The 22,614-nt window shown below is 42.3% G+C and overlaps 1 protein-coding gene across 2 annotated transcripts in view; it reads right to left on the reverse strand.

The window, feature by feature from the left end:
* Positions 1-22,614, reverse strand: part of SLC1A2 (solute carrier family 1 member 2) — a 113,292-nt gene that overhangs the window by 20,709 nt on the left and 69,969 nt on the right. For both annotated transcript variants that reach the window (XR_014020305.1, XM_081278503.1), the window contains exons 7-9: positions 17,914-18,147; positions 12,595-12,789; positions 6,752-6,886 (exon numbers count right to left, since the gene is read on the reverse strand). Coding sequence is in view for 1 of the 2 variants with exons in the window: in XM_081278503.1 (XP_081134629.1) it covers positions 6,752-6,886; positions 12,595-12,789; positions 17,914-18,147 (564 nt within the window). In the remaining variant the exon portion in view is untranslated. The remainder of the gene's footprint in view (positions 1-6,751; positions 6,887-12,594; positions 12,790-17,913; positions 18,148-22,614) is intronic.

Below are 22,614 nucleotides of genomic sequence, written 5' to 3' on the forward strand. Positions count from 1 at the left end.
TTATTACCTCAAGTAAAAAGCAAATGAGATCACTTCCTCCTTAATTCCCCAACCAAATCTTATGCACACTCCTCTTTTAGCAACTAGCATACGCTGTTGGAATTTCTTGACCACATCTCTTGGGATTTTTTTTTTTTTAACTTCAGTACTAGACTATAAACTCTTTGAGCTGAGACCATATTTTATAGTTATCAGGATCTGTGGGAGATTGATTCTTGGACTCCACGTGGATCTCCAGTGCATAGATGTTCATAGAGGAACTTTGTGAAAGTTCCTTTCACAAAATGGCTTGGTGTTTGCATATAACCTACACAGATCCTTCCATATACTTTAAATCATCTCTAGGTTGCTTAGAGTAACTAAAACACCAGAAATGCTATGACTGTTGTTATGCTATACTGTTTAGTGGGTGATGGCAAGAAAAACAACTGTATGTGTTCAATCAGACACAGGGTTTTTTTCCTCTTTTTTTTTTTATGTCCACTGTTGGTTGAATCTGGGGATGTAGAAACCAATAACTCTTCCTTCAGGCCCAGGATTGGTGTGGGAAAGTTGGGAGGTGGGTATATGAAGCAGGCAAAATGGGATCGACTTTTACTTTGGGAACTCTAGAGACTAGAGAACTGGTTTTTATTTAGCAAGATGTCTGGCTGGGAACTTTGGATGTGAAAAGGGCATAATCTTGGAGGCGGAGGGAGATGCAGACAGCCCAAACTGTTTTGCAACTGAAAATAAGAGAGGCATCCAGAGAGCTGGGGGAAGAACCAAACAAATGGGGATCGAGGAGATCCAGCAAGACAGTGAGAGACCAAGAAAGGTGGAAACAGGGCAGGGAGATGCTCAGAGGCGGGGAACATAAAAAGGTTTGTTGTTGATTTTAAGAAAAGGGATGCCTAATATTAAAATTTGAATTCCTGTGCTATGTGACATTATTAATGGTGACTACAGTACTTCAGAGAATGGGCAGTTAAGATTCAATGGCAGGTGAAGGAAACTTTTTCATTTTCTCATTCTCCAGAGATTAGCTCTCTCCCCTTTCTGTGAACACACATTTATTTTGTAATATGTTAAAAAATTATTTTGCTGTGTAGAGCTACCCCCTACTCTGTCTCCTTGATCTGTGGTTGTACTGCCCCGAGGCAGGGACACATTAGTGGATAAGGAAGGACTCAGTGGCATAGGGGTTACCTTTCACAGTGAGGTTGGACAGAGACTAGAGATAAGGCAGCAGGTAGAAATGAGGAGAATTCAATGTATGTGCTGAAATCAAGACTAAGATCAACAGACGGGTCTGGAATCTTCAGAGATAAGACAGATGTGGGATTTGGTTTTCTTTTCAATCAGGCATGGAGTGGAGTTTAAGTCAGTTGTGTGAAGGTGTGTTTGTGTGTGTACGCATGCACATTGGCAGACCTGGAATCCCTAAGCAACATTCAGGTCATCTGGGTCTGAATCCCAGTTCACATATTTAATATCCACTAAACTGGGATAAGTCAATACTATCAGCTGCCTAATTGTGAACTACCACTTTTATACAAATTCATGTCAAGTGCTTAGAGCAATAGGTAACACTTAAGGACACTCATCGAACATTAGCTCTTAGCATTCTGTGTCCTTTTGAAGTATTTTTATTGAATGGATGTAGAAACTGTGAAGAGTTTCTCAAAAAAGAGCAGAGGGGCTTATATGCCCACCCTTAGGAACTCTTATCAGGATCTCTAGTTCCTTGTTTCTGGAAGGTCCCTGGACTGATCATCAGCATCACCTGGAAACTTGTTAGAAGTGACAATTACTGAACCCCAACACAGATTCTCCAACAGATTTTGGTGCACACTCAAGTTTGAGAACCAAAACTCTATTCCCTCCAGAGAGGCTTCAGAGGAGCTTCAGAGTCTGTCCTGCAGGATGAGGGCTCTTCGTGGGCCATCTCAACTGTACCTGTCCTAACACTATCAAGTGTGAGTGTGGAAGAGGGGCTCAGTATCCCCTACCCTCCCTTTTTCTTTCCTTCTTAAATGGAATGCTCATATTGATTTGTATACAAACATCCATCACCAGCAGAATCTTAACATCAGGACTCCCAACGAGAAGGTACCCAAAGATATTGAGTTTAGATTTCTTTTCAACCTATAGCCAGACTGAATTACTTACTACCTCTCCCTGATATGGACTCCCAGTTTTTACTCCATCCTGTCTCTGTGGTGGGGGTGTCAGTGAGCTCTCTTATAAATAGCTGCCAAGGGTTTCCCCCACACAAATGACTTCCTGGATCCAGGGGAAGGCTCTGCTTTTAACCAGACCTGCCTATGTGTTGTTCTAGGACTTGGGCACTTTTCAGGGCTCTGGAATCTTGGATTTCACCATGACATTTACAGAACAGCTAAGCCTGCCCATGGAAAAGTATCCAGGGCTTCGCAGGCAGTAATGAGGCTGGCTGGTGTCCAGCGGCTGGCAAGCACTGTGACACATTAAATGTCACTGAAGCTTTGTTTGGTTTTAGACTGAAAAATTGCTAGAGTTATAAAAGCGTACAGTACTTTGCCTAAAGAGGACAAAAATTCCCCCATCTTTTTCTTTGCTTTTCCTCTACCAACTACTTTTCTGAGAAACTCTCTCAGCCTCCCCCTTGCCCCCACCTCAACTCAACGCCCACCCCAACCTACACACTGACCAGCACCCAAAAACCATGGAGCCTACCCTAAGAGCTCGTTTCCAGAACTCCTCCAGCTGGTGAGAAAGAATGTGGCATCATTACTAATTCAAAGCAGACCTGACCCAGCTACAGGCTCAGATGCCTATCTTCCCAGTATCCCCAACCCTCCCTTTTTCTTTCCTTCTTAAATGGAATACTCGTGTTTATTTGTATACAAACATCCTTCACTAGCAGAATCTTAACGTCAGGACTCACAACCAGAAGGTACCCAAAGATATTGGGTTTAGATTCCTGCATTCAGGCCAAAGTCGTTGTTTTATTGCGTACACGGCAGAGCTGAGGCCCAGAGAGTCAGAAATTTGCTCCAGTCCCATAGACAGTAAGTGCAGAGCTCAGAGCCAGGTCTCCTGCCCCTTGGTATCTTGTTTTCCCTCAACCACATGCCTTCCTCTCCCCGCATCTGAGATCAGAACCCCAGAAGTAGAGAAGAGCTCTTCATGTGCTCTTTTCTTTCTAGTTCTAGAAGAGGGTAGTTTTCTCTTATGATTTCTTCAATATAGATAATCCAAATATATCATCAGTTTTTTTTTTATAGTTGTTATTCAGCCAACTCCCTTCTGCTCCCATGTGTCAGCCCTGATTTTCTGTGCAAGCGTGAGCATGTGATCACCTGCATCAGGTGATCCCAGAGGACCCAGCCCTCCGGTTCCATTTGCTAACATTTAGGTCAGAAGTAGACAGGGTCTTGAATGTTTCATGAAGTCACACTCATCCAACAGAACTGAGAGCAAATGCCTGCCAGCAAGACAGGGTCCACAATGTCAGACCTACTGGGGCCCGAGGACTTGAGTTCTAAGAGAGGCCTTGAGCATGCCCCATTTGTCCCCATTTAGGCTCCTTGTTTTGTTTTAATGCTGAGAAAGGAGGCGAAAACAGGTCAAACAAAAAAATCTTTGGTTATGATGAAGAATCAGGGATGGCTCTGTCCATTTGTGCTGCTGTAACACTTACTGAGACTGGGTAATTATGAAGAACAGAAATTATTTGGGTTCTGGAGAACAGAAAGATAAAGACATCAGAATCTGGCCAGGGACCCTTTGCTGCATCATCACATGATGGCAGGTGGAAGGGCAAAGGCAGAGGGAGCTAAAGTCACCTTTCACAATGGCACCAATCCTACCTCTAGTGGCCTAATCAACTTGTAAAGCTCCCACCTCTTAATTCTGAGAATATAATTTAATTTCAGCATGATACAATATAAATTAAATTTCAACATGAGTTTTGAAAGACATCCAAACCAAAGTACGAGGGACCCTAATAGTTATGTCTTCCCTAGCCTCACCAGCTCTGGATCTCTGTGGTACTCTTCTCCACCAGTAAACTACTTGATTCAAATGAGGAAACAGCCTGGGTGGGGTAAAGGGCTCTGACCTGGCCACACATGCTCCTCTGCAAGAGACTGACCCTCCTGATTGCCCATTTCTCATCTGTGAAATATAACATGGAGCTCTTTAAGGAATAAATGAAAGCAGATGGAAAGGCACTGCAGTCCCCACCGGATGTCAGCTCCTTTTCCTCATTCTTGAAAATATTATTGAATGTTTTTCAACCCAAAGGCATTTGCATTCTGATGGGGTGCATCCTTTTAAAAGATAAATCTCTTTCTGGTGGACTTCAGGCCTCAGAAACAAGATGGAGAAGAGACCAGGCAAAGTAATCACAACAGGCAAGGGACCCTGGATGACAACATGAGTAGAGGGACTCAACAGACAAAGAGGCCAGGGTGTAAAGAAGCAGCAAGTCATGGAAGAAGGGAGCGGAATTGGAGCTCTTCCCTGTCTTCTGTGTGGAAAGACCTTGAGGGCCACACAGCATCTGTGGTCAAGGTTGGCACACATGTACTGAGCTCCTGCTCAACCCCACAATCACTGAAAAGGTCTTCATTTCTCTTTTGCCTCTTCCCCACCTAAATCCCACCCCACTCCTTTGTCTCCTTCATCCCATTCTCTCCCAACCCTTCCCACCCAGACCCCACCATGGACTGTCAGCTGCATCACAATGGAAGGTGGAAGGGCACCTTCCAGCCATTGTCTGAAGGGAGGCCATGAGCAAGTCTGCCCCTTGGTGCCCACACAGGGTGAGTTAGCAGAGTAGAGCCATCAGTAGCTGGGAGATGGACAGACACAGATCTGAGATGATTTAGTTTGCTCTTCACCTTCCCATTTCCAACCCATTTCTCTGATGAGGAAAGAGCCAGTTAGGAAGATAATGTGACTCCTCCTGAGAGCCCCTTCTTTCTTCTAATGTAAACTCCCCAGTCTGCACCACCAGCAGGCACATTTTATTGAGAAACCAAGCTTTCTTCTACCTTCCTGGATGTACTTCTTCCTGTCAGTCTCTTGCTTTTTTTTCTCTCTTTGGAAGCATGAAAGTAGGGAGGAAGTACAAACTCGAATTCATAAAGTGTGGCTTCTGGCTCTTAAAAATTCATGCCAATAAATGTCAGGACCATTGCCACTGGTGTATAAGGCTATTCAAAAAAGCCAGTGTGGACACTTTAGCCTCAGACCTCTGTGCCAGCACTTGTCACTCTGCACCTCTGACACTAAAATCCAAGGCATTGCTCAGACTGCTACCATTTAACCCCCAAACTGGACAGGAGGTACCAGAGTACTTCTCACAGAGCAGTCGTGCCCAAATGTGAGAAGTGAACTATAGAGAAAGTCCATTCCAAAGTCCCTATTGGGGACCACCTGGCTAGACTTGTCTACCTTCAAGCGTGGCCAGAAAACTTCTTTCATCAGAAATGAGGCTGGGCTACATGTCCAAGGTCAAGTCCAAGTTTCCCTGCAGAGCTTCAGAGATGTCCATCTTGCCTGGCCTTTCTCACTTATAGGTCCTCACAGTCTAGGTACACTGTTAGTAGCCTCAGCACAGGCTGGTCTTGACTTTCCCTCCACTACATATTCTTGGGTAATTTCTACCTGTCGAGTATGATTCAGCTCAGCTATCATTGCATTTTATATCTTGAATATGGCCATGAACAAGGACATGGCAGACTCCAGAACCCAGTACAGCCTAAAGTCAAATCTCTGTTCATTTCCAAATCATTTTACCTCTCTGAGCCTCAGTTCCCTCGTCTATAATATGAAAATAATAACCCCAATTTTTCACAATTGTTAAAAGAGGACATACAAGCACAGAGTGAGCACTCAAATTCAGGAACCATTTTTACTATTTTCTGACCTTCACCATTGTGCCTCTGCATCCTAGACTGGAATGGATGTCTCTCTCCACCACTATGCTCTTTTGTGGGTGCTATTTTTAATATGTTTTTATGGTGTAATTTATATACAATAGAACATACTCATTTTCTTTTTTTTTTTTAAAGAGAGAGTGAGAGAGGAGAGAGAGAGAGAGAGAGAGAGAGAGAGAGAGAGAGAGAGAGAGAGAGAATTTTTAATATTTATTTATTTTTTTTAGTTCTCGGCGGACACAACATCTTTGTTGGTATGTGGTGCTGAGGATCGAACCCGGGCCGCACGCATGCCAGGCGAGCGCGCTACCGCTGAGCCACATCCCCAGCCCACATACTCATTTTCAGTTCCTGGTTTGATGAGGTTTTGTGCATATGGAATATTTTTATCACTCCTTAGGTTCCCTTTGTGCCCCTTCCCAGTTCATCTCTACACCTCTATCCCAAAACTCAGGCAATCCTGACCTCTTTTTAGTGCTAAGATTATATTATCTTTTCCTAGAACTTCATGTAAATAGAATCATGTGGTATGTGCTCCTTTCTATCTGGCTTTGTATACATAATTGGAGATTTTTTTTGTCTGTTTCTTACTACTCACTTTTAACTTGGTATTGCAGTCTATCTGGTTCCTCCACTAGACTGTGAGGCCCTCAGAGTTTCCTCTTTTTCTTCTTTGGTTTCTAAGTGGACACTCAGTAAATGTTAGAGAAAAGTGGGGAGGCAGCCAGGGAGAAGGGGGTGCCATGGGATTGGCTAAGGTCTCCATTGTGTCCTTGCCACCTGTCCACCCCTGGAAGACAGCACTCACAACCCCCAGCAGAATCCCCTCTGCAGGCACTTACAGCAGCCAGTCCACAGCCACCAGCAGGCTGATGTCTTCTGTCGGCAGGCCCACAGCTGTCAGAATGAGGAGCATGGTGACCAGCCCGGCGCTGGGGATACTGGCTGCACCAACACTCGCCAACGTGGCCGTGAGGCTGTGAGAACAGAGAAGGCCAGGTCATGGGAAGAAGAGTCTTGGCAAAACCATCCCTGGAAATCTTCAATTCCAATTTTCCTCCAGCCAAAAAATCCCTTCTCCTCCCCGAGGAGCACAGAAGTCTAAAGGACTGAATTAGGGTCTCTTTTGGATTCTGCTCAACTGTGATAGAAGCTTATAAATTTATGGATTGAAGCCTATTCTCATCATGGTATCCAATTAGCCTAATTGATCACAGCGCTCAAATAAGGTAACTATAGCTCTAAAAGCAGGCACAAGGAAATATTAAAGGAGAAAAATAAATCACCCTAACCCTCCCATGGGAACATAACTGCATTCATTTCTGCTTACGCCTTTATGTCTCCACAAGCACCAGAGTCGCTTGGACTATGTGGCAAGAGTCTGAGAAGGTCATTGCCAATGTTAACATGAGAACTCAGAATAGGAACTATCCAGACCCAACTGAGTGGACATCAGGGGAAGAAATCAACAGATTTCAAATGACATTAAGCTTCAGTTGCCTGGATGCTTGTCCACGGGCTGGAAAATATATTATTCAGAAAGAAGGTGCCAAGCAACGATAATGAAATAAAGAAAAGCTTTCATTACGAAATATCCCATTGTCTTCTTTCCAAGCAAGGCCATTTCCAGGTCTGTCTCTGGGAGGTTAACCTAGGGTTCAAGTGCTCTGTCTAGACACCAGGGGGTCTCTGAAGCCCAGCCAGCAAAGAGCAGTGTCTTTTATGGATGCCGTTTATAAAAGCTATCACTTCTAAAGGAAGGGTGCTTCTAAAATGAAGGATGCCCAACTTGATTTTGTGTTCACTGAAAAGAAAAGGGGGTTTGCTTTATTTATGGTCATAAAATTCCAGAGTAGGTACTCGGCCTCCAGAATAAGAGCCAACCTAGGTCATCATTGAGAACAGAACCCTGGGATTTTACAGGGAGCGGGAAGGGACCGGGATTAAATAATCTTACACTGGAGGAAATGAAGGCCCCTGGAGATTCCGTGAAGTTGAGCTGAGTTTTTCATAATGCCATCCCTTGAAGTCAGTGCAGACACCTGTCTTGGGCGTCTGTTCCCTTCTGTGCTCTCCCCTCCCCATCCATCAATGTGGATCTGGTATCTGGGTTTAGAAAACTACATCTTCCTTGAACTCATCTGCATCAGCAAATACAGTGTGTACTGATTCTCAAAGTTCTGCACTTCAACAACCCAGGTTCAAATCCCAGCCTTCTCATTTATTAACCCCCCTGACTCTGGGTACCCTAACTTCTTTGTGCCTTGATTTTTCTCATCTTAAAAATGGAGGCAATAATGGTATCTCATGTACAGGGTAGCCGGAAGCTTTCAGGAACTAGTGAGGATAGATGCATTTTGAAGAGGCCAGTCACACTGTACCTCCCTGGGAAAACTGAATTGTCATTTTTATCAGGGGAAGGGCGAGACTGCTTTGCAATGGAAACTTCCCAAAAGCCCCAGCACTGGAAGGTGGGAATTCTCAACCATTTCCCCCAAGAAACACAGAATAGCAGGGAAGGGAATGTTTCCAAGTTCCAATGATCTTGGCCTCTGCATTTTATTTACAGCATCAGTTTCTTCTGTTATGAATCACTCTACACATCCTTTGCACTGTAGCCATTTCATCTGGCTTATTTTTGGTTGTGTGAGACAAATCCTATAAAGAAAGTTCTTCCTGGGAGTCAGTTCCTTCACCCCAGTGATACCTTCACCCTCCCATGGGCACAGCGTCTGTGTAATTCCAAGCAACAGCTGCAAAGTCTCCTTAGGCAATACTGCCCCTCTACCCTTTCTGCTTTGCTGGGCCTTCCACTCACTTCTTTATGACCAGTTATGGAGACTGTGCTGGGTGCTATATACACAACATAAAGCAGAACCTCCCAGTAATCCTGCAAGATACATGTGTAGCAATACTTGGCTCCATCATGAGGAAACAGTGGACTAGCTAGACGGAGAAAGTTAGGGTAACACAGCTGGAACATGGTCTGCTGGGATCTGAACACTCATCAGCTTGATTCCAAGTCCCTGATGGCTCTTAGTGTCCCTGATTCCCACCCCCATCCTGGAAGTCTATAACCTAATGAATATGCTGGGATCCTTGGTAGGAAAGCATGAGGGATTTACTTGGTAACACAGCATAAAGCTGGACTTGGTTATTTTTCTCCAAATAAATTTCCAGCAGTGAACTGCAACACACTTTATGCAGGTCCCTCAGAGGCAGCCCTTGTGGTATCTACCATTAAGGTAGGTTTGGCAGCACTTGCCAGAGACCAGATATTTGAATATACATGGCCAACCTTATCCTTTCCTGAGTGAAAATTCTCAGCACTATCATTATTAATATAAAATATGTAGATAAAATTGAATCATTCCAGCACAATTGAATCACTTAGTCACTGATTCATTCTCCCATCTCTTAATTCCTAACAGAATGAACTTGATGGGGAGCCAGGGTTGCGTCAAGACCAGGAATCAAGGGACCAGAAACCATTTTTACTTGGTAAAGGGTTTAAGCCCTTGGAGTTTAAAAGTAAGGGAATTGGCAGTCTCACATGCTCTCTGTTAGGACATGATGTAGAAGGCTTCAGACTCTGACCTGAAGCAAAGTTCCCATCGTGAGAAACCTCATAGTACTCGCTATGTCACTGCCATATATTTTTTTAAATAGTATAGGAGTCCAGTTGTATTTTAATAGTAACAATTCTAACAGCTCATGTGTATTGACAGCTGACTATACTATACACCAGTACAATGCTCTCAAACACTCTGGAGTGTGTGATTGTCATCCTCATTGCAGAGATGAGGAAACTGAGGTCCCTTTATAGAGCATACATCATGAAGTGGTTGTAAGGATTAGATAAATTAACATATGCAAACCAACAGCTTAGACTAGTGTGGGTACTGTGTGCAGTGGTTAAAGGCCAGACCCCAGAGGTGGATGACCTGGATTCGAATCCCATTTTTACCACTTTCATTAGACAAGTTATTTCACTTTCCTGCACTTCATTTTCTCCATCTGCAAAATATAAAACCCAACACTTATTTTCCAGGTCTCTTTCTACAAACACAAGTTAACATTCTCAATAAATGGAAGCCCACATAAGCATTGGGAAACCTGAATTTGAAGATTCCTCTATCTGGTTATGTGTGACCTATTCTCTGAGCCTCCCTTTCCTTATCTACTAGATGAAAGGCATTTGATAAGACAGCCTCCAGGAAACTTTTCAGCAGATGCATTCTTGCTGAGAAAATAAATCTGATTTTTATTTATGTTTTCATATTGTGTGTTACACATGGTGAGTTTTCCTTTTCTCTGTTTTCTGATTTCATTGCCAAACTGAGCTCAGATGCATATGGGATATTTAACAAATCTTTTGGAATAGTCATAAGGGGAGATGAGAAATGGGTGAGTCTATAAAAATATCCCTGGGCTTCTTAAACGCCTCAGAGCTGGATAGATCAAGCCAAGTTCTGACACGTGGTTCCATTGCAATATTAGCCAGCAGAACACACAAAAGACCCGACCAGTGACAAATTCCAGTATTACTGTAGACATTGGTCATCCCTTGCGATTGGAGTGTTCAAGAAGCACAGCCTGTAGAGAAATCAGACATGAATGGCCCCCATCTCTTAGGAGAAGTCTCCTGAAGTGACCCATAGGCCACTGAAGGTCTCCCAGAGAATGATCTGTCAAATAAATAGTGGGCCAACCAGACACCTGATTATCACCAGCATTTCTGAAATAAAGGCTGACAGTGTTATCTAGGGTTTGGAAAAAGCTTAATCTTAACAAAAGGCCACTGCCTCTTCTGACCATCCAGTGGAGGGGGAAGCAAGAAATAATGATTCTAGAATTTTCCTTTGTGTCAAAGTCAGAAAGCAGGGATGATGAGTCAGAAAGAAGTTGGTCATGGAGTAGATTTGCCTCCTGCCTCTGGCACCCATAGAGACTTAGGTTTGTCATATAAATACTCTGAGCCTCATGTGACTATTCTGAAAAATGGAGATGGTGACTATGCTCCTCTCCAGGATTATTGGAGACATTCAAGGTGACATATGTAAAGAGACTGCCACCTCAGAAGTTCCAAAAGAGTGGAGTTACTCTCAATTTAGGGACTAAAAGTATGTTTCAGTATCTACTTAATTGTTTTTCTCAGACTGGGCCTCGGACTTGGATGTCATGGGTTTTGAAATTTTCCTTCTCTAAGTGCATTTGTTGCACAGAACGTGATCCTCCTGTCCCCTGCATTTACTGATCTCGTGGAATCTCAGAGGAGGAAAGAAAACGTAATCATAGGGGCTGGGGATGTGGCTCAAGCGGTAGCGCGCTCAACTGGCATGCGTGCGGCCCGGGTTCGATCCTCAGCATCACATACAGCACTACATACAAAGATGTTGTGTCCACTGAGAACTAAAAAATAAATATTAAAAATTCTCTCTCTCTCTCTCTCTCTCTCTCTCTCTCTCTCTCTCTCTCTCTCCTCGCTCTCTCTTTAAAAAAAAAAAAAAGAAAACGTAATCATAGAATCCAAAGGTCACAAACTCAACTGTCTTAAAGAGCCAAACAGTGGTGTAGGTGACAAGGACCAGGTACAAATAACAGGGAGCAGGGGAGGCTGTTGAAAACTGGAAAGAACCCATCTTACAAGTCAGTAAAATTCTAACTTTTTACAACATACTGTAGGGCAGACAAAGTGAGACTCTGAGCTGGCTTCAGCCCATGAACTACCAATTTACAGTTCCTAATTCTGAATATCTTCCTTATTTGCAGATAAGGAGAATCTAGGAGTAGAAACAGGACATGAATAAGACCAGTAGCCAGCTCATTTTTTGTGTGTTGTTTTGTTTGACTTTAATCAAAGCCAAAAATTGTCTTCTAACTTATCTAAACTCTTAGTTGGACTGGGAATGATAATCTTAAAATGATGATTGCAAAGAGTTTTATTTCATACTATAATGTCTATACAAGGAACCATTTGAAGACTGATGTTTTCAATAACATCTAAGCAAGAAGCTGAAAAGTTGGCCTGGCTAGTAAATGTGATCTTTAAGTTTGTACAGAAGCAATGCAGTTTTAATGACCTCTTGGGAGTGTTCTGAATTTTTTTTGAATAGCTTTAGTAAAAACAAAAATATGTGCTATTTATTTGTAATAAAATGTTATATGTCATATTGAGGAATTGTTTCTTCCAGCATTTCACAATTTCTGCCATCACTTCCTGGAATACTTAAGGAAGAATATTTAATGAAAGAAAAATTAGATCCAGAATCAGCTGATGTCAGCCCCAGTTACAGCCCTGCCAACTCAGGATTAGTGGTGTAACCTCGGACAAATATCCATGCTTCCTGTAGCCTGAGTTTCCTTATTTATTAAATAGGCATAGAAATAATTGCCCTACCTGTACCATAGGATTGTCAATAATCAAATAATATTCAATTTCTGGATAGAGTCAACATGTGTAATACAAACAGAAGGGATTCATATGAGTCTGCTGCTTTTCTGTCATAACCTTTCCCCTTAGGGTGGCCAACAATCCCTCCTCTGTTATTTCCTTCATCCACTAGGAAAACTGAAATTCAAATAGCCTCTGTCAAATGGAGTTAATGTGGAGATGCAACAGGGTAGAAGGTGGTCACTCTGCTGTCCCCATCCCCCTTCGCCCTGCCCCCATCCATTTCCTCACCTCACAGTCACAATCTGGCCTCCATCCAGAATGACACCATTCATTTGGGCGATAAAGATGGCGGCCACCGCTTCATAAAGGGCTGTACCATCCATGTTAATGGTTGCTCCAACTGGGAGGACAAATCTGGTCACGCGCTTATCGATCCCTAGATTTTCTTCTAGGCAACGGAAGGTAACAGGCAAAGTTCCAGCACTGGGGGGACAGAAAGAAACAGAGAGAAAGAGGGTTATGTCTGCTTTGGAGAATGAGGACAAAGAACAAACTAGAATGACACTGCAAATTTTTTGTTCTTTTGTTCTCATCAGGCAATGTGACATGCAGAAAAGCAGTATCTGGAGCCAAATTAAAAACCAGTGAGTTAGAGGCTCAACTTCAATCTTATTAAGATGCTAATAGGCAGAAAAATATTTTTGTTGGGTTTTGGTTTTGAGGTCTACTCAGAGCTTCAAGTTCTCTTTTTCTTTTGGTCACTATTTCCATCTTGGATTAAATACTGAAGCACATCTGATTGCCCACATGAATTGGGCTGCAAAAAAAAAAAAAAAAAAAAAAAAAAAAAAAGCTGAGAAAGAATCAGCTGTCAACAGTAAAATGGACTGAGGAATTTTTGAATGACCCATAATTTCATGCTAGAAAGACTGTTTCCAACAAAATGACTACATGAATTGCATCCAGCCCCTGGGAATTGCCCTGAGCTTGGCCTGCAAATTTAGAAAATGCAGGACAAAAATGTCAAGGTACTCTTCAGCATGAACCCAAGCTTCAAGCTGGGGGAACCTCTCATAGAGTCCAACTCCCTGATATATGGCCATCAGCCAACTCTAAATCTCTACAATGACTTGGGGCAGTAAGGCATGTGATCTGTAGCTAATCAAAGACAATATGGAGTGACTTCACTCACACTCCTCCCAGGCGTGGGTTGGAGATTAAACCATATGACCCAGTGTCAAAGCCTAGAATTCTTGGCATGTCCATATGTCTTCTAAAATAGACACTTCTTAGAACAAGGGCTCCTGAAGGCCAGAATATGATTTCCTTGTGGAGAGGTGCATAGGCGGTTGGGCATATTTGCTTCAAAGTTTAAGTAATATGGAAAGCAATGTAGGACACTCAAATGGCATGAGAGTGCCTCGGGGCTCATTCTCTTTTGAATTGTTTCCTATTCAAATCTTAGCACAGTGCACTGGAAAACCCTGAATGCAGAGAGCATTTGGAAATGTCTACTCTCTTGCACTTAGAGCCTCAGTCATAATCACTACTTTCTACAAGTCAGAATTGGGGCTCCAAATAGGCTAGACAGAGATAACAAAAATCCAGGTTTCTCAGAGTGAGAGAAGACCAACATCTAAGTGAAATGCAGATCCCAGGTACTGCTCAGGACCAGGGAACCCAGAAGCTCTAAAATCAGAGACATCCAAATCTGAATTTTATTTATTTATTTATTTATTTATTTATTTATTTATTTATTTTGGTACTAGAGATTGAATCTAGGGCTGTTTAACCACTGATCACATTCCCAGCCCTTTTTCATTTTTTTTTTTTAATTTTGAGACAGGGTCTTGCTAAATTGATTAAGGTCTTGCTTAGTTACTGAGGCTGGCCTTGAACTTACGATCCTCCTGCCTCAGCCTCCCAAACCGCTGGGATTACAGGTTTGATATGCATCTTAAACAGACTTACAAGCTAATAATAATAACCTTAGGGGGCTCAGAATCATCTTGCCAGAATATCCTTTGTGATTATAAGTCAGAGATCTATATAATGCCTCATCATAAGAAAAAGAAATGTATATCTGGGGGTTATCCCATTACTAAAACATTATAAGCCCAGTAGAAACATTGTTTTGCTGTTGTTTTGCATGCATAAGATGCCATTGTACCTGGCTTGCTGCCCCAGATGTTTTAATGAGAAATTAGTGTCTCTTTATCTCTCTCACCCTTTTCCCCTCATCATTTCCTGGGACTGTTTCAAAGGGTTGCCAGGACACCATAGCTGGTCTAAAAGGGCTACTCAGTCATAGCTGGCAGCTGGATCCTCCATCACATGGCCCTAACCAAACTTCTGGATCACTGGAATATATTAATTTTTATTATTGTGTAATATTTATTATTCATTTTCCCAAAATGTCATCAAAGGGTCTTTAGATAATCAAAAAAAAAAAAAAAGGAAAATATTCTCTATTTCTCCACTGGACAGACTTTATATTTTTGTCTTGAAAATCCACAAAGACCCAATCAAGCCAAACCAGGACTTGAGAATGTCAATGCTTTCCTGTGTTGACAGGCTGGCATTCTGGCACTGCTTTTTGGCTCCTGCCTCAAAGGCCATAGGGCTGTCTTCAAATGTTGCTAATAATAATGTCAGATTCTGGAGAGTCTTCCTGTTTTCCAGATGAGTTTTAATGACATACACTGAAGTCCCAGGGATGCACAGAGGTCTGATCTGGGCCACACCCCTCCATCTGTCTTCCTTGTCACTAGACTCTGTACCCATCGAGAAGAGCAAATCAACCACTTTCAATGTCCTCATTCAGAATAAGGTCCAAAGAAGCAGAAAGTATATTTAACAGACTATCCCTGGGATTTTTTTTTTAATTTCCCTTGTGGCCATTATGACAAAGAAATTCTCAGTTAATTTTTGTTATGTGATTCCTGCCACATTGCCTTTTTCAAAAAGGAAACTCCACATCCAGGCAAAAATTATGTTTTTAGGGGAAGATTAAAACCATATGTTTTGTTCAAATGAAATGCAGGGGTAAAGGGAGAAATAGTTGTAATATTTGCAGTCTTGGTCCAAGCATTTATCTTTGATTTAAATACGAGGATATGCCTTGATTTATCTCATCCTAAAAAGCACTGGAATAATGATCTGCTCATTCAAAAGAAAAAAAAAAAAATATATATATATATATATATATATATATATATATATATATATATTTGAAACCATTTAAAGATAAAAATCATAAGGGTACTAGAAGAAAACAGAAAGTAATATTTTGAAATTGTGAGTAGAAACATATGCCTGAGCAAAACTGAAATTCCTTAAAGTTTATAAAGTTTTGACAAGGGTCAAATTTAAAACTTTTGGTGGCAAAAGAGCACTGTGAATTTTTTTGACAAAGTCAAGTGGAGAGGGGCATCATTGCAACATGTGGCACAGGACACACATAAAAAGCTTGAAAACAGAGCAGAAGAGGATTTAAAAAAAAAAACGAGCTAGTTCACATACAATTCAAAAGGTGGGGAGAGTAGTGTAGGGTGGGCAGGGAAGGGAGAAGGATCAATAAGCATTGGAAAAGATGTTTCCCCTTGTTAGTGCTCCACGATACACAAATTCAATGAGATAGCGTTTCACTAATGAGACTGGAATGTGTTAAAGTGACTAATACGTATTCAGAATATCTGGCCTTCCTGCCAGGTAGGTAGGGAAGGGCTCACTCTAGTTAGGGCGAACATAAAATAGTGTACTTTTATGAATTGCAATTGGGTGATATGTTTCAAAACTGTCAATATGTCCACCATTTGACTCAGGAGTTCCACTTCTAGAAGTATGTCCTCCGCAGGTTATCAGATAAACTTGCAGAGATATACCTACAAGGATTCTTGTCACAGCCTCCTTTAATAGATAGGCTTTAAATGTATATTACTGGGGGTGGAAAGGGATGGAGTTTGTACCATAGTACATACAGTACTTTACAAAATAGTAGTAAAAAAAAATCTATGAATGAACATAATTTTTTATTATATGTTGATCAGTGAAAAATAGCAGTTTCCAAGTCAATACATACACATAGTAAGACTGGACAGATATATGTAACTATAAAGATTAACTAAAAAGTTATTAGCAATCATCACTTGGGGATAAAATAACTAACTTGTCATGTTCATTATATTATTCAAAATTTTATTCACTATCTGAACTTTATCACTATGAGCAAATACCACACTCATAATTAGTAATCAAAAATAAAATCGAGTAAGGTTGTTTTTAGTTTTGAAAAAAAAAAAGATTTACTTTTCCTCTAAAGCGAGAGGGTCTTATTAGATAGAGATACTTAACCACAGATAATTTATAGAACCAAGTAAAAAAAAAAAAGCAAATTTTAAAGTGTTTCCCTTCATCTTAGGAAATAGGATGCTGAATCTGTGTCCCCAGGATGGTATGTATATATTTTAGCTTTTTATGAAAGCCTGTGTTCTGTTAATAACAAATTCTCATTGATTTGCAAGATGGAAATATAATTTGGCTTCCCAGGTGGTTACCACTTTGGGCCTGGTAGGTCACTTCAGGAAAAACTGACGGCCTGCTCAGTAGCCTTAGGTTAGCTTGGCCACACCTGTGTCACAGAGGGGCCACCTCACCAGTGGTGTGTGGGCTTAGCAACCAGGATCTGGCTTCAAGCTGTGGGATTCAGAGTTTGCTGGCCTCACTGCCATCTGTTTCATGATCTCAGACTTAATTTTGTGACCTACGGACACAGAGGCAAAAATAAAACAACTATAGAATCCTGAAGTAATAAAACTCTTTAAGTCTTTGAAATTCTAAATAACCAGGCATTTCTTAGGTATTCATATTTCTTTATTTTTTTTTATTATGTGTTGCTTTTGCTAATTGGGCTCCAAGATTATATTTTAAAAAATTATTTTCCTTGCATATATTTGGGATGCTCCTTGGCTCCCTAGGCACTGGCATGAGGTCATGGAGGATCTGACTCTATGTCAAGGTCAAATCAAGTCAATTTGATTTTGAGAAAAAAACATCAAGCTGGGGAGGAATGGCCCATTAAAGGTTCATGTTGAGGGCAAAGGCTTGGCTTTGAGGCTTGGCTCATTTTGTTGGAAAAATCTCACTTAATATACCATTCACCCTGTAAAAGCCCTCCTCCTTTTGAAAAATAGTTTTCCCAAAATCTCAAGAGTGAAACTTTTTTATATCATTTTTCCAAATCATAGGTGGGATGTTAATTGAACAACATCCTATAACACCCTTCTGGAAAAGACATAAAAACCAAACTGAATCAATGATTTATGTAGCAAGTTAGGCATGCAAATAGATAGTGTGCATTCATTAAAAAATATAATATAATATCATGTTTCCAATTCAGTTGCACAGCAACAAAAATGTTCATCAGAAGGCTTGGAGGTTCCTAGAAAAAGGTCAAAAATTTGAAGTGTTCACCTTTCCTAAAGGATTTTAATAATTGGTGAAAAGCGTTCTCATTGAACTTTGCAACGGGAGGATTTTGAGAAACGGGAAGTGGCCAATGGGGCAAAGGACGAAGCAGAAAGAAAGGTGATTTCTCATATTCTCTACCTGGAAGCAGTGCCCAGGGCAGTGATCCAAGCTTGAAAAATGCCAGCAAAAAAAGAGAACGGGTTTTTTCTGGTCACCAGAAAGTAAATCAAAGGGAGAAAGATGCCCCCGTGGATGATGAGGCCCACGATCACGGTGACCATGTACATCCCCAGTTGCCTAGCAACCACTTCTAAGTCCTTGATGGCAATGATCTTCCCACAGATTAGGCAGGCGATACCCAGGGGAGAGTACCTGAAAAACACACAGGAAAGAAAGAGCATTGAAGAGATCATTAGGGGATTCAGAACTCAAATCTGGGCCCTCCTATGTGCTTCACCCTCAGGGAAACCGTTCAGTTTCTGCACAAAAAGAGTTCTGCTCAGAAAAGGGGTCATGGGATTCAATCGTTGTTATTTTCCCTCTGGATTAACGGCTTTAACTGAAGTCTGGTTTATGCACCTAATGACGCCTGCTCTGACGAAGAGTCCAAAGGCACACTGTGCTGCTGAGGTGGGTTTGGGAAATAAGAGGGACACGCCTTATCACCTTTCACCCCAACCGTCTTTCTTGAGCCGCCAAGTGAAAAACTGAGAGGTGAGGGTTCTATCTCTGGGAAGCTAACTTGTTGGATTTTTGTGCCCTGCAGCTCCTTCTTAGACATTGGGGATAACTTTTAGAGCTTTTCAGAAATTTATAAACTGGGGTTTGTAAATTTGCATTGCTTTGTTTGGAAGGCAGGGATATATAAAGAGAGAGAGAGAGAGAGAGAGAGAGAGAGAGAGAGAGAGAGAGAGAGAGAGAGAGAGAAACACTACCAAAATAAGAAAACCACCTGAAACCAAAGTGTGCATTTAGAGAAGTGTGGTTTTACTACTTCTAAGCCTGAAACTACTTCTTCCTTAACAATAAAGCTGACCACTGTTCGTTGTGTTTTCAAGCACCCTGGTGAGAAAGGGACACTCAGCCTCCTTTATTTATTTATTTGTTTGTTTGTTTGTTTGTCTATTTTTACTGGGGATTGACCTCCAGGGAACTCAACCACTGAGCCACATCCTTATCCCCATTTTGTATTTTATTTAGAGACAGGGTCTCACTGAGTTGCTTAGTGCTTCACTTTTGCTGAGGCTGGCTTTGAATTCTCTATCCTCCTGCCTTAGCCTCTCTAGCCACTGGGACTACAGGCATGCACCACCGCACCCGGCTTAGAGCCTCATTTAATTCTCACCACAACACTAAAATCTAGACATCATTATTCTCATATGGCAAGTGAAGAAACCGTAGTTTGGGGAAGTTCAATACGCAGCCTAAGAGCCACAAGACCAGGAAGTAAAAGAACAACTCAGGTCTGTGGATCTCCACGACCCAGGGGTTTTCCTCTCTCAAACCAAGTGACTTCCCTTTAGTGAGGAATCCCAGTTATTGGAAGATAAGCAGACAACCCACCACGTCCCCATCTGCCCTATAAAGCTTATCGTCTATCCCTAGCTTATCGTTGTTTTATGGAGAGCTTGGGAACTGATTTGGTTCCCACCCTTGGGAAAGCCAACCGTTTTCTCTCTCGTCTTGAACTTATTCTCTGTGTGTTGGCAACATCCTGTTTTTCCTTCTTCTTCTTCTCTTTTATCCCATGTGATATTGCTGGGACATGAATTTGTTCAGTCTGTTATAGTTTCTTGCTGAAATGAACATATTTGTAGGAAGGTTGATATGTTGTTTAAAATGATAAACATATTTGTGAGAGAGACCATGGGGTGGATGAAGTCCCCACATAAGACTCCCCGCAGGGGCAGGGAGTCTGGAAAGAAAGCAGTTACCTCAAGGGACTTATGTTTTTCAGTTGCACCTGGTCCAAGTCCTTCCCTGGGTTACAGAAGAGCAGGTGTGAGTCACACAGGCAACGGCAGAAGACACGAGGCTGGTCCAGCCACCTGTCAGCTATGTGACCTTGCCTGATTCCCATTTTACAGACACGGCTGTCCAGGTATACAGAGACTGACTCCAACCTCACCTGGTGCTGTGAGTTTGAAACTTTTGAACACGCATATGAGCGCATGGCTGAAACTCAGTCTCCTCCTCCGTGCCCGCCAGGACCGTTAGTTCTCTGACTCCTGACACAGGAATCCCTCAGAGGTTCTGGGGTCACACATATACCCAGTGTCCCCTCATCATCAATGCTTAATGAGTCAACTTGGAATTAACGAGGCTTCCCAAGACATCTTGCAGGCCACCCAATGGCAGATGCTTTTATGAGCAAAATATTATCTCAAGAGGAAGTTTATCCTGGGTGAGCCAGGATAGTAACTGACAGTAATGAGATAGAACAGGAACATAGCCCCTCTCTTTCCTGAAGACCATCCAGCCTGGCCCTTATGATCCTTTCCCTGGGGCACAGGCTGGCCATGTTTGAGGCCTACTTTCTTAGATATTAGAAAGGCTGAGACCTCTGTCATGACATTGATCCGTTGTCTTTCCTGCTGTCTTACATTCTCCTGGTGTATCCATGGTCACAACAACTCATAAGTCAGCAGGGTAGTCTCATTGTAAATAACTAAGCAGAAACGCACCTTCTTATAAAGCCAGAATGTGTTTATCTTCATAAACCAAGAGATCAATTCTTTCCCAAGCACCAATCACCCTTTAACAATGTCCAGAAAAAAAAAAACACAGACATGAGCTGTTTGGGGTGCCGTTCCATTCCCCCTCCCTCTCCCAATCTGAGTCAAGCAGTTTGTAGAATGGAGAGAAAATGTTTTCAAGGCTCTTTGCCAAGGAAGACCAGCTATTGGAGTGCCCTGGAGAGCTCATTTGAGCCAGAGCCAAATGGACTAGAGAGAGGCAGGAGTTTACCTCTGGAGCCCTCTGCTCACAGGGAAAGCAGGAGCTCCCAGTGTAAATGGAGAGTGTTAGTCAAGGGACAGAAGGTGAAGTGTTCTGGTCAATCAACATGGAATGCAGGAGCCCTTGTTTACCAAAAACCTTGGTGTCCAGGACTCCTATGAGCATTGATTAGGACAAGAAAAGAGCCTTTGTTCTGGGATAAGGTTAGGGGTTGATACTTCCCTGCAACTGTTTTGAAAACAAGTACCAAGTCTTCACTCAGAAGCTGAGATTCTGAGTTCCTGGCTTCCAGATCAACGAATCACCCCATTGAAAATGACATTCCATGGAAAAGATAGGGTCTACGCCCAGGGTCTAAAGTCACCACTCAAAGTTCCTGAGACGAAGCCAAGAAAGTCACAAACCAACAAAATCAAGAGGCTACAAGACCAACTGAGAGTTCTGTAGAAAAGTAAAAAGTGATGTCCAGTCATTCTTGGACCTGTTTCTAAGTTAGAAGGACATGAGCCCTGAGCTGCAGGTGTGAATTCACTCCCATGCCACCCTCAGCTGGTGATATTCTCAGTTCTGTTCATTGTTTCAAGGCCACTAATCATCAAGAGCTGGCCTGAGTCTTGTTCTTACTGCTGTGACATCCATTCCAGCCTCTATTCATTAAGAACTCAGTTCTTATGAGCATAGGGGACCCAGAAACATGTCCCTTCCCGTGGTCTCCACTCCACAAACTCATCCCCAGCACTCAACCTACCAGTGTCTGCACTCATGGGCCACCTGCGTCACCACTGCCCGGCTGTCTTAACAGTGTGTGTTCCCAAAACTCACCACCTAAAGCTGGCCTGATGTGTTTGGAAACCACTGTTTCAAGGAACAAGAATCTCATAGGCCAATGAGGAACTGCAAATAGAACTTGGTTAGCCTTTGGAGACCATTTACCTTAGCTCCAATTTACTCAAGACCTTTGACGCCCAACCCACTAAAATGATAAATTGGGGACTTTCAAGCTTGGAACAGATGGTAGGATAGTCTCTGGGAATGGAGGTAAGCCAAGGGACTTTCTCAGTCCTGCTCTAAACTCCCTCTGGTTCTGTCCCATAGTTTCCAGTAGCAACCCCCATGTGACAGTTTGGGATGGATCTCAAGAGAATTCAGAATTAAAAGAGAACATCAATAAAGAGGTAACCCCACATCCCAAGAGTTGATTCAAAGTGCTATCTGGACTCAGGCTCAGAAAATCTCCAAACCTCAATTTTTTCCCAGGTAGGGATAGTTATTTCAGTTACCCAAAGAAGAATTTTTGTTGAGAGTCACCACATGTAGATTAGAACATTTATCTGGAAAGAGTAAAATTCAGTTCATATAGACTCCAGGGTTGTTGCTCACCTCCCCACCCCTCCAAAAAAAAAAAAGGTGGGGGGGAAGCCCATGGATTTAGTTTCACAAGTAAATAAACCCCAGTTCATCAGCTGGCCTGCAGGGTCCTCCTGTTCTGCCTACTATCTATCTGCCTGTCCACCTCCCTTGCCTTCTATCCCTATCTCACCAACTGACCACACTCTGGCCACCACAGACCTTTGTCCTGATCTTCAAAACCCTCCCACTCTTCAGGTCTTCATGGTGTTGCCTTCCCCTCAGGAGAGCCCTGCCTGTCCCTTCACACCCACCCCCATATCACTCTATCCCACGTCCCTGCTTTTTTGTCTTGGTAGAACTTATTACTACTTGAATTATGTGCTTCCGTTTGTTCTCTCTTCTCTCCTTTCCCTAGAATGTAAGCTTCATGAGGGCAGAGAATTTCCTCTGTCTTATTCGCCATGATAGACGGAAGAGATATGTACTGAATGAGAGAATAGACTAAACTTAGCGGGGCTCCTCCACCTTCTA

The sequence above is a fragment of the Spermophilus citellus genome, assembly GCF_964194105.1.
Source record: "Spermophilus citellus genome assembly, chromosome: 2".
Classification (NCBI taxonomy): domain Eukaryota; kingdom Metazoa; phylum Chordata; class Mammalia; order Rodentia; family Sciuridae; genus Spermophilus; species Spermophilus citellus.